Here is a 10,491-nt window from a genome sequence, read left to right as displayed (position 1 = left end):
GATAAAAAAGTTGGGAACGTTTTTTTTTCAAATTTCGTGAACCTTTAAAAAGAATGGAAATTTTTAATGTACTTTCATTTAAAAAAAAAAAAAAAGCTAAAATTAAATGGATTAAATAATAAATATATTTTAGCCACAGAGCATGAGAGTGACGTGGCGGTTAAATAGGCAATGTAGCCCCTCAACCCGCCGGTGGTGTTTTCCCGCCAACTCCAACTGTATATAAGAATCCTTTCCATATTTCGAAATCCACGAAACCCCAATTCTCCTTCTGCTTCTACTTCTGCCCTAAACCCTTTCCAGTTTCCCATGGCCTCTCAAGCTCTCACTGAGTACGAGCGCAGGAGGCTCGAGAACATTCGCCGCAACGATGAAATGATGGCCGCCCTCAAGCTTCAATCAATCCAAAGCCTCTGAACTCTCTGCTGCCTCCAAGCGTCAAAGGTCTCTCTCCAACTCTTCCTACTGATTTCTGTTTTCTACTTCGTTTTTTTCTCTGTTTTGTTTGTGATCTCTTTGTTATTCCCCTTCCAGAATTGAAACCAAATCGGATAAGGTTTATCCGAAGACCAAACCTAGGATCAGGATAGTTTTAAGTCGCTGATTATTTTATTTAATTATTTGGATTAGATTTGATTTAGTTATTTGAATTAGATTTGATTTAGTCATATACCAGATTTAGTCGGATTTGATTGCTATAATAGCCAATTTCATTCTTCAATAGAATTTGAGAAGTCTCTCAATGCTTCTGATCCCTAAACTAGTTAAACTAAAAGCAGCAGTCTTCTACATGTTATAATAAAAATATGTCGATGGAGAGTCCATTTGTGCTCTACGTGTTATAATAAAAATATGTTGATGGAGAGTCCATTTGTGCAACCTGCAATTCCGAAATTTGATGGGTACTATGATCATTGGGCGATGCTCATGGAAAACCTTTTGCGTTGAGAGGAGTACTGAGATTTGGTGGAGAATGGAATATCAGCAACAAACATCATTTTCACAGATGACCAGAGAAGAAGCACAGAAGATCAATTTGAAAGCAAAGAATTAGATCGTTTGATCTTGGAGACAATCCTCAACAATGATAGCTTGCAAGCTCTTCGGAAGGAGTTTGAAATGCTTCACGTGAAAGCAGGAGAATCTGTAGATGAGTATTTTTCTCGGACCCTTGGCATAGCCAATAAGATGAAAATAAATGGTGAGAACAAAGGAGATGTTGAAGTAGTTGAAAAGATTTTGAGATCTATGACTCCCAAGTTTGATTATATTGTGTGTTCCATTGAGGAGTTTAAGGATACAACCATCTTAACCATTGATGAGTTGCAAAGCAATCTGCTTGTGCATGAACAACGCATGAGTTCTCATGTTGGAGAAGAACACGCTTTGAAGATCACTCATGATGAACAAACTGGAGGAAGGAGTCAAGGTCATGGAAGCTTTAGAGGCAGAGGAAGGGGACGAGGCAGACAAACCTTCAACAAGGCCAATGTGGAGTGATATAATTGTCACAAGCTAGGACATTTTCAATGGAATGTCAAAGCAAGGAGGAGGCAAACTATGTAGAGACTCAAGAAGAGATGTTGCTGATGGCTTACGTGAATATGAATAAGGCCAATAGAGAAGATATGTGGTTCCTTGACTCGGGATGTAGCAATCATATGTGTGGGAAGAAGGAATATTTTTCAGATTTTGATAGAAGTTTCAGAGATTCAGTGAAGCTGGGTAACAACTCAAGCATGGATGTAACGGGAAAGGATAATGTACGGCTGCAAGTGAATGGAATCATACTGATAATCACAGGAGTATTATTGCCAGAGCTGAGAACGATCTGCTGAGTATTGGGAAATTGCAAGCAAAGGGGCTTAGCATTTTGTTTCAAAATGGAACATGCAAGGTGTTTCATCCTGAGAGAGGCTTAATCATGGAGACAGAGATGTCTTTGAATCGAATGTTCGTACTGCATGCTATATCTCAGCCTGTAGCAGCAGTTCAACCTCGATTGAAACTTATGGAGAGAAGTGGTTCATGGTCTCTGTCGTACACTCATCACTTCAATTCCTATCGCCATAGTCGAAGAAGCAGAAGGGACCCAAGTCCTTCCCCCTATCATTCCACTACCCGTTCCAGGAGAAGCAGTCGTTCAAGTTCCCTCAGCCGCCGACTTAGAAGTAGGTCTTCCTCGTTATCTCCTTTCCCCAAATCGTCCAGTTCCAGTCCTAGTCGTGCATCCACTGATCGGAAACATTCCATAGAGAAGCTTAAGAAAGAGGAAGAAGAGAAGAAAAGGCGTGAAGCAGAGCTGAAAGAAGTTAGAAGAAGATGCAGCTAGGAGGATGGAAGAACTAATTCAGAAGAATGTTGAAGAAAGGCTAAACTCTGAAGAGACTAAATTAGAAATAAAGAGGCGAATAGAGGGAGGTCGCAAGAAGTTGTTTGATGATGTTGATGTGCAGCTTGAGAAAGAGAGAAGCCGCTCTTATTGCTACAAGACAAAAAGAAGAACAAGCACGAAAAGAGTGAGAAAAGCCAGATAAAATGCTGGAAGAGAATAGGAGGACAGAAAAAGCTCAACGACGATTAGCTCTGGAGCTGTAGCAGAAGGAAGAAGAACAATATTGTGAGCTCGAGTTGATTCAGATACAAAAAGAGGAGGCAGCTCGGAGAACTAAGCTAGATGATAAGAGTTTGAGTTATGTTTTGCTGGGAGTTAGTGAAGAGTCAAAAGCTTACCGACTCTATGATATAGAAGCGGCAGACAGAGGAAAATATTTCCTCTCGCTCTTTGGCTGAAGCAAGCTCTCCTAGCTCGAATAAGGCTAGGAATAAGAGACCACCCGTCTTGGATGAGAGATTATGCAATAGGAGAAGATTTTTGTGAAGAAGATGATGAAGCAGTATGGATGAGAGACTATGAAATAGGAGAAGTTTTTTTTTTTTGGAAAGAAGATGATTGAAGCTCACTCGGTCATGTTTACCACTAGTGAACCGGTAAACTTAACTTTGAAGACTCGTTGATTTAAAGACGCATTGAAGAGTGAGAAATGGAGGCAAGCCATGGATCTGGAGCAATAAACAGAAATGACACATGAGAATTGATGAAGTTATCCAGTGGAAGTCTGTTTTACTATTCTTGTTTAGTTTAAAGGAGGAATTGTTAGGATTAGATTTGATTTAACTAGAATTACTATTCTTGTTCAGAGGAATTGTTAGGATTAGATTTGATTTAATTATTTCAGGATGCAAGTTTGTTATGAGATCGTAGATATAAACTGATTACTATCCGAAGGAATTGTTAAGATTAGATTTGATTTAATTATTTGGATGAGATTTGATTTAGTTATTTGAATTAGATTTGATTGAGTCATAAGATTTAGTGATAAGATTTAGTGATTTGATTTAACACTAATAGCCCATTTCATTTTTTCAATAGAATGAGAGATTCTCCCAATTATTCTAATCTTTCCAATTTTCTCTCTCTGTTCCTAACACTCTTTGCGTGTGCTAGAGGAATTCCCCCTGATGCCAAAAGTGTTTCGGATGATATTACGGAGCCGGCTACTAAAATTAAATTGATAGGATAGGGTTGGGACGAAAAATTTAATCATAGTTCTTGGTTCTGTATAGCTAACAGAAAAAATCTTTCCACACTCCCCAGGGTCGGTTTAAACGAGAATTTTTAACTTTGTTAGAGGCGGGTCTTAGTTTTTAGTAATAATATTAATCCAAATTAAAGTAAAATAAAACATAATTATATTTGATAAATATACATCCAAAACATAAATTTTAAATTCACATCAAAGCTTATTCTAAGTCGATACATTGATTTCAATTATCATTTATATAATGCTAATTGTAACCAAAATTCTAATCTCAAACCAATAAATAAATAAATAAAATGATTTTGTTTTTGTAGCAGGACCATGAACAAAATGCTACATGCTCATTGCCACATCCGCCAACCTGTTACTGGAACAGCCCGTAGGGTCTGGGAAGCCACAGAAGGTATCAACCAACTCTGCTCGGCACTGGTTGTAACCACTCCAGCTCTGCAAGTTTACTCATTTAGCAACCCACAGCCGATCATGGGGTTTCTTGAATCAACTCCCTCGCCTTCTCCATTTCCTATAAGAAGAGCCTGCCGGAGAAAGAAGGGATATTCGAAGTGGTTTTTGGAGATTTTCTTCTTCGTTTTGCTTGTTTTTGGTCAGCTATGGGCGATATTTCGTTGGAAGATGTCAAGAATGAGAACGTTGATCTAGTAAGAACATTGATTCATTGTTTCTTTTGTTTTGTTTTTGCGATTCTCTGTTTTTTTTGTGTTTTGATCTTTGTTTTTCTATGTGGGTTCTTGTAGGAACGGATTCCTGTGGAGGAAGTTTTTGAGAAACTAAAGTGCACTAAAGATGGATTGAGCACAGCAGAAGGAGAAAAGAGACTCCAAATTTTTGGTCCTAACAAGCTTGAAGAGAAAAAAGAGAGCAAGGTTTTGAAGTTCTTGGGGTTTATGTGGAATCCTCTATCATGGGTTATGGAATCTGCGGCAATCATGGCCATTGCCCTGGCTAATGGAGGGGTACTTATACATTTTACCCAAATTTGTTCTTGTTCGTTCTCTTACACTTAGAAACTCAAGCTAGATTTTGGTCTAAAATGCAGGGGAAACCACCGGATTGGCAAGATTTTGTTGGGATTATTGTGTTGTTGATCATTAACTCTACCATTAGTTTCATTGAAGAGAACAATGCTGGAAATGCAGCTGCTGCTCTCATGGCTGGTCTGGCCCCCAAAACCAAGGTATTTGCATTCCTTTTCGAAGTTTTGGGTGGGTTATTATGGTGTCATTGTTAAGAATTGTTGGGAGAGGAGTCCCACGTCGGCTAATGGGGTTGATCATGAGTTTATAAGTAAGGAATACATCTTCATTGATATGAGGTTGTTGGTGAAACTAAAAGTAAAGTTATGAGAGCTTATGCTCAAAGTGGATAATATCATACCATTGTGGAGAGTTGTGGTTCCTAACATGGTATCAGAGTCATGCTCTTAACTTAGATATGTCAATAGAATCCTCTAATGTCGAACAAAGAAGTTGTGAACCTCAAAGGTGTAGTCAAAAGTGACTCAAGTGTCGAACGAAGGGTGTGCTTTGTTCGAGGGCTCTAGAGAAGGAGTCGATCCTCGATTAAGGAGAGATTGTTTGAGGGCTCCATAGGCCTCAAGGGAGGCTCTATGGTGTACTTTGTTTGGGGGGATGATTGTTGAGAATTGTTGGGAGAGGAGTCCCACATCGACTAATTAAGGGGTTATCATAGGTTTATAAGTAAGGAATATATCTCTATTCGTATGAGATCTTTTGGGGCAACCGAAAGTAAACCCACGACAGCTTATGCTCAAAGTGGACAATATCATACCATTATAGAGAGTCGTGATTCCAAACAATCATAACAAGAAATATTTCTCTCCAACTCTTTGGATGTCAATGGAAGGATTTGTTGGGTCTCGAAGTTATATGAGAACATGATTAAATTTACTCTAACCCATCCACTTAAACTTTTGAGTTTAGTGATGATTTAACACGGGATAATGCGGTTCATGAGAATGTTGTTTTTCAACTTGTGTAGGTTCTAAGAGATGGAAAGTGGAAAGAAGAGGAGGCAGCAATTCTGGTTCCAGGGGATGTGATTAGCGTTAAATTAGGAGATATTATCCCGGCCGATGCACGTCTCTTAGAAGGCGATCCTCTGAAGATCGACCAGTCTGCTCTTACGGGTGAATCTTTGCCTGTCACCAAGAATCCTGGTGATGGAGTGTTCTCTGGCTCCACCTGCAAGCAAGGAGAGATCGAGGCCGTTGTTATTGCCACTGGAGTGCATACCTTTTTTGGAAAGGCAGCTCATCTTGTGGACAGCACCAACCAAGTTGGTCATTTCCAAAAGGTAAAAGAAAAACTCTTGATTCTTGCATAACCAAAGTAACATAGGATTCATGGCAAGATTTGTGGTTCTAATGGTTTATCATTGATCAGGTGTTGACGGCCATTGGAAACTTCTGTATATGCTCGATCGCGGTCGGGATGGTCATTGAGATTCTAGTAATGTTTGCCATCCAGCACAGAGCATACAGGGAGGGCATTGACAACTTGTTGGTGCTTCTCATTGGAGGCATTCCCATAGCAATGCCAACCGTTCTTTCAGTAACCATGGCCATCGGATCGCATCGCCTTTCGCAGCAAGGTGCCATCACCAAGAGGATGACAGCCATTGAAGAGATGGCTGGGATGGATGTCCTGTGCAGTGACAAGACAGGAACTCTCACCCTCAACAAGCTCACAGTAGACAAGTCCCTGATTGAGGTCAAGCTCACATAGTTTCACTCATTGGCTTTGATCATGGCTCATCATGGTGCATTTCTGACTGCAGGTGTTTGTACAAAACATGGACAAGGACGCTGTCATGCTGTTTGCTGCAAGAGCGTCGAGAGTCGAAAATCAAGACGCCATCGATGCCTGCATTGTCGGAATGTTGGATGACCCCAAAGAGGTTTTATACGCAGCTTTGTTTTTATGTTCATGGGCTTCCTTTTACTGAACCTTTTGTGGTATACTGAACCTTTTGGCTCTTAAAGGCAAGAGCAGGAATAACTGAGGTGCATTTCTTGCCGTTTAACCCGGTCGATAAACGTACTGCCATTACCTACATCGACACAGATGGTAACTGGCACAGAAGCAGCAAGGGCGCTCCTGAACAGGTAGTGTTGTTGTCTGATAGCCAATGTCACTTTTGAAGAACCACATTTGTTTTAGATGCCTAACTCTATCATTTTGGTATTAGATCATTGACCTTTGTGACCTTAAAGGTGAAGTAAGGCAGAAAGCTCATACCATTATCGATAACTACGCTAATCGCGGTCTTCGTTCGTTGGCCGTTGGTCGACAGGTGAATTGTGTGAATATATATACAAAATAGGTTCATTGACTCATAGAATGAATAGGATTTCTTATTACCTCTAAACCTTGTTTGCCATCATGTTTAGACTGTTAAAGACAAGGACAAGGAGAGTGCTGGAGAACCATGGGAATTTGTTGGTCTCTTGCCTCTATTTGATCCTCCAAGGCATGATAGTGCAGAAACCATTCGCCGAGCTCTAGAACTTGGTGTTAATGTTAAGATGATCACTGGTGACCAACTTGCAATAGGGAAAGAAACCGGTCGGAGGCTCGGCATGGGCACGAACATGTATCCGTCCTCGTCTTTGCTCGGGCAAAGCATGGATGAGTCAATTGCTTCTATTCCTGTTGATGAACTCATTGAGAAGGCTGATGGGTTTGCCGGAGTCTTCCCGGGTAATCACATTATACTTTTAACGAGAAGAGATTGTTAGGAATCACAACTCTCCACAACGGTATGATATTGTCCACTTTGAGCCTAAGCTCTCATGGCTTTGCTTTGAGCTTCCCCGAAAGGCCTCATACCAATGGAGATGTATTCCTTACTTATAAATCCATGATCATTCCCTAAATTAACCAACGTTGGACTCCCTCCCACCCCAACTAAACTAGTCATTTGTGGATTGCAGAACACAAGTATGAGATTGTTAAGAGACTTCAGGAGAGGAAACATATTTGTGGCATGACAGGAGATGGTGTCAATGATGCTCCTGCTCTCAAGAGGGCGGACATCGGTATCGCTGTGGCTGATGCAACCGACGCAGCACGAAGCGCATCAGACATTGTCTTGACCGAGCCAGGATTAAGTGTGATTGTGAGTGCTGTGTTAACCAGTAGAGCCATCTTTCAAAGAATGAAAAACTACACTATCTATGCAGTTTCCATTACAATACGTATTGTGTTGGGATTCATGCTTGTTGCTCTCATCTGGAAGTTTGATTTCTCGCCTTTTATGGTCCTTATCATTGCCATCCTAAACGATGGAACCATCATGACCATTTCAAAGGATAGGGTGAAGCCATCACCTGTGCCGGACTCATGGAGACTCAAAGAGATTTTTGCTACTGGTGTTGTCCTTGGAACATACATGGCCTTCGCGACCGTGTTTTTCTTCTGGCTCGCCAACGAAACCGTCTTCTTCCCGGTGAGAAAACGATATGGTGCCCTGAACGTTAAACACAAAGATGACATTGTATACTAACATGTCAACATTGTCTGCAGAAAACATTTGGTGTAAAGCCACTCAAAGATCTTGCTGAGATGAACTCTGCTCTCTATCTTCAAGTGAGCATTATCAGTCAAGCTCTCATCTTTGTTACCAGGTCAAGAAGTTGGTCCTTTGTTGAATGCCCTGGTTTCTTGCTAGTTATTGCCTTCCTTGCTGCACAGTTGGTAAGAACAACACTTTTTCTTCTACCTCCTTTCAAACCCTTTTCAAAACCGCACAACGGCCTGAACCCACCGCCAGCAAATATTGTCCTCTTTGGGTTTTTTCCTTTTCGAGCCTCGAAGTTTTTAAAACATGTCTTCTAGGGGAGGTTTCCACCCCCTTATAATAAAGAATATTTCGTTCTCCTCCCCAACCGACGTGGGATTTCACAATCCACCCCCTTTCGGGACCCAGCGTCCTTGCTGGCACACCGCCTCGTATCCACCCCCTTCGGGACTCAGCCTCCTCGCTGGTACATCGCCCGCCCAGTGTCTAGCTCTGATACTATTTATAACGGCCCAAGCCCACTATTAGTAGATATTGTACACGTTGGGCTTACCCTCAAAGTTTTTAAAACGCGTCTGCTAGGAAGAGGTTTCCACACTTTTACAAAGAATGTTTCATTCTCCTCCCCTACCGATGTGGGATTTCACAATCCATCCTCCTTCGGAGTCCTAGTGTCATTGTTGGCACACAACCTCGTGTCTACCCCCTTCAGGGCTCAGCCTTTTTGCTAGTACATCGCCCAATGTCTAGCTCTGATACCATTTGTAACGGCTCAAGCCCACCATTAACAGATATTGTCCTCTTTGGACTTACCCTTTCGGGGTTCCCGTCAAAGTTTTTAAATTGCATCTGGGGGAGTTTTCCACACCTTTATAAAGGGTGTTCTGTTCTCCTCCAAAACTGACGTGGGATCTCACATTCTTTCTTCTTTCTCCTGATTGTGTATTCTATTTTGCTGCCTTCCCTTTCAGGTTGCCACTCTAATTGCTGTATACTCCGAATGGGACTTTGCAAGGATCAAAGGCATTGGGTGGGGATGGGCAGGAGCCATCTGGTTATTCAGTATTGTCACTTACTTCCCACTTGATGTCCTCAAATTTGCAATCCGTTATGGCCTCAGCGGCAAGGCCTGGGACAACATGCTCGAGAATAAGGTCCGTGTTCGAACTTCTGTAATGTCATTTTACTTATAGGGTGTCGTGCTAACGAATGTTCTCGACCATTCTGCTACCGTAGACTGCGTTTACGACGAAGAAGGATTACGGAAAAGGCGAAAGAGAGGCACAATGGGCAATAGCACAACGTACAAGGCATGGCCTGCAGCCACCAGAAACCATATTTCATGAAAAGAGCAGCTACGAGGAACTTTCAGCGATTGCAGAGCAAGCGAAGAAAAGAGCTGAAATTGCCAGGTAAATTGGAAAACAAATCAATATCGAACAGTTAGAAAGTCATTCCAAGCACGACGACCACGAATTGTATGAACTTTTTAGTAAGTGTTTGAATGTTGAACGGTGCAGGCTGAGGGAACTCCACACTTTGAAGGGCCATGTAGAGTCAGTGGTGAAGTTGAAGGGGTTGGACATTGACACTATCCAACAGCACTACACTCTTTGATCTGTGATTGAGTGGACGACATTTGGCTGACTTTCAACAAAAACGAAGGAGGAATAATTTAAAAAATGAAAAGAAAAATGTATGATAGATGGTGAAATGGGTAACTTCGTTTTGTATTTGCAACTCTTGTAAGGAAAATATATTCTAGACTGAAGTTCTTAATCAAGGACACAATAAGATGAAAAAATTGTAATTCATGTAATAATAATGAAGTTATTGGTTAAATTAATAAAAATACCTTTAAACTTTTTACTTTGTTATCGTGAGATTCCACGTTTATTTGAGAGTGAAACGAAACATTCTTTATGACGATGTGGAAATCTCTCTTTAGGAGATACGTTTTAAAATCGTGAGGTTCATAGCAATACGTAACGCGCCAAAACGGACAATATATGCTAGCGGTTGACTTGAGCCGTTACAAATGGTATTAGAGCCCATCCTCCCACGGTGTGTCAACGAGAACGCTAGATCCCCAAGGGGTAGATTGTGAGATTCCACGTTGGTTGGAGAGCGAAGCGAAACATTTCTTATAATGATGTGGAAACCCCTCCCATTACCTAGTAGATGCATTTTAAAATCATGAACTGACAATAACGGACCAAATCGAACAATATTTCCTAGCCGGTGGGCTTGTGTGTAAAAAAAATCACTAAACTATCAATTTTCAAACTTTAAAAGGTTTTATTAATACTAACTTTTATTAAAAAGTTAA

The 10,491-nt window shown here is 41.1% G+C and overlaps 1 protein-coding gene across 1 annotated transcript; it reads left to right on the top strand.

Moving 5' to 3' along the window:
• The first annotated feature begins 239 nt into the window (after positions 1–239).
• On the top strand, positions 240–9,934 carry LOC147787354 (ATPase 8, plasma membrane-type-like). Its single transcript, XM_087119588.1, has 15 exons — positions 240–444; positions 3,920–4,261; positions 4,358–4,576; positions 4,660–4,797; positions 5,622–5,936; positions 6,026–6,352; positions 6,420–6,539; positions 6,625–6,747; positions 6,831–6,935; positions 7,033–7,342; positions 7,576–8,090; positions 8,168–8,338; positions 9,134–9,316; positions 9,399–9,574; positions 9,683–9,934. The coding sequence occupies exons 2-15, from the start codon at positions 4,214–4,216 to the stop codon at positions 9,777–9,779; spliced, it is 2,847 nt and encodes a 948-aa protein (XP_086975714.1). The 5' UTR covers positions 240–444; positions 3,920–4,213; the 3' UTR covers positions 9,780–9,934.
• The last annotated feature ends 557 nt before the right edge of the window (positions 9,935–10,491 follow it).

The sequence above is a fragment of the Cucurbita pepo genome, chromosome 18, assembly GCF_057944985.1.
Source record: "Cucurbita pepo subsp. pepo isolate OVF chromosome 18, ASM5794498v1, whole genome shotgun sequence".
In the NCBI taxonomy this organism is placed as follows: domain Eukaryota; kingdom Viridiplantae; phylum Streptophyta; class Magnoliopsida; order Cucurbitales; family Cucurbitaceae; genus Cucurbita; species Cucurbita pepo.
The sequence above is the reverse complement of the archived record's forward strand: the minus strand, read 5'-3'. Positions and strand labels throughout refer to the sequence as shown.

What these genes read in the sequence shown, in the direction of transcription:
- LOC147787354 (XM_087119588.1), top strand. Translation starts at nt 4,214, where the DNA reads ATGGGCGATATTTCGTTGGAAGATGTCAAGAATGAGAACGTTGATCTA. An exon ending in AAGTTGGTCATTTCCAAAAG is followed by an intron (nt 5,937 to 6,025) that starts GTAAAAGAAAAA and finishes ATCATTGATCAG; the next exon opens with GTGTTGACGGCCATTGGAAA. An exon ending in CCTTCCTTGCTGCACAGTTG is followed by an intron (nt 8,339 to 9,133) that starts GTAAGAACAACA and finishes CTTCCCTTTCAG; the next exon opens with GTTGCCACTCTAATTGCTGT.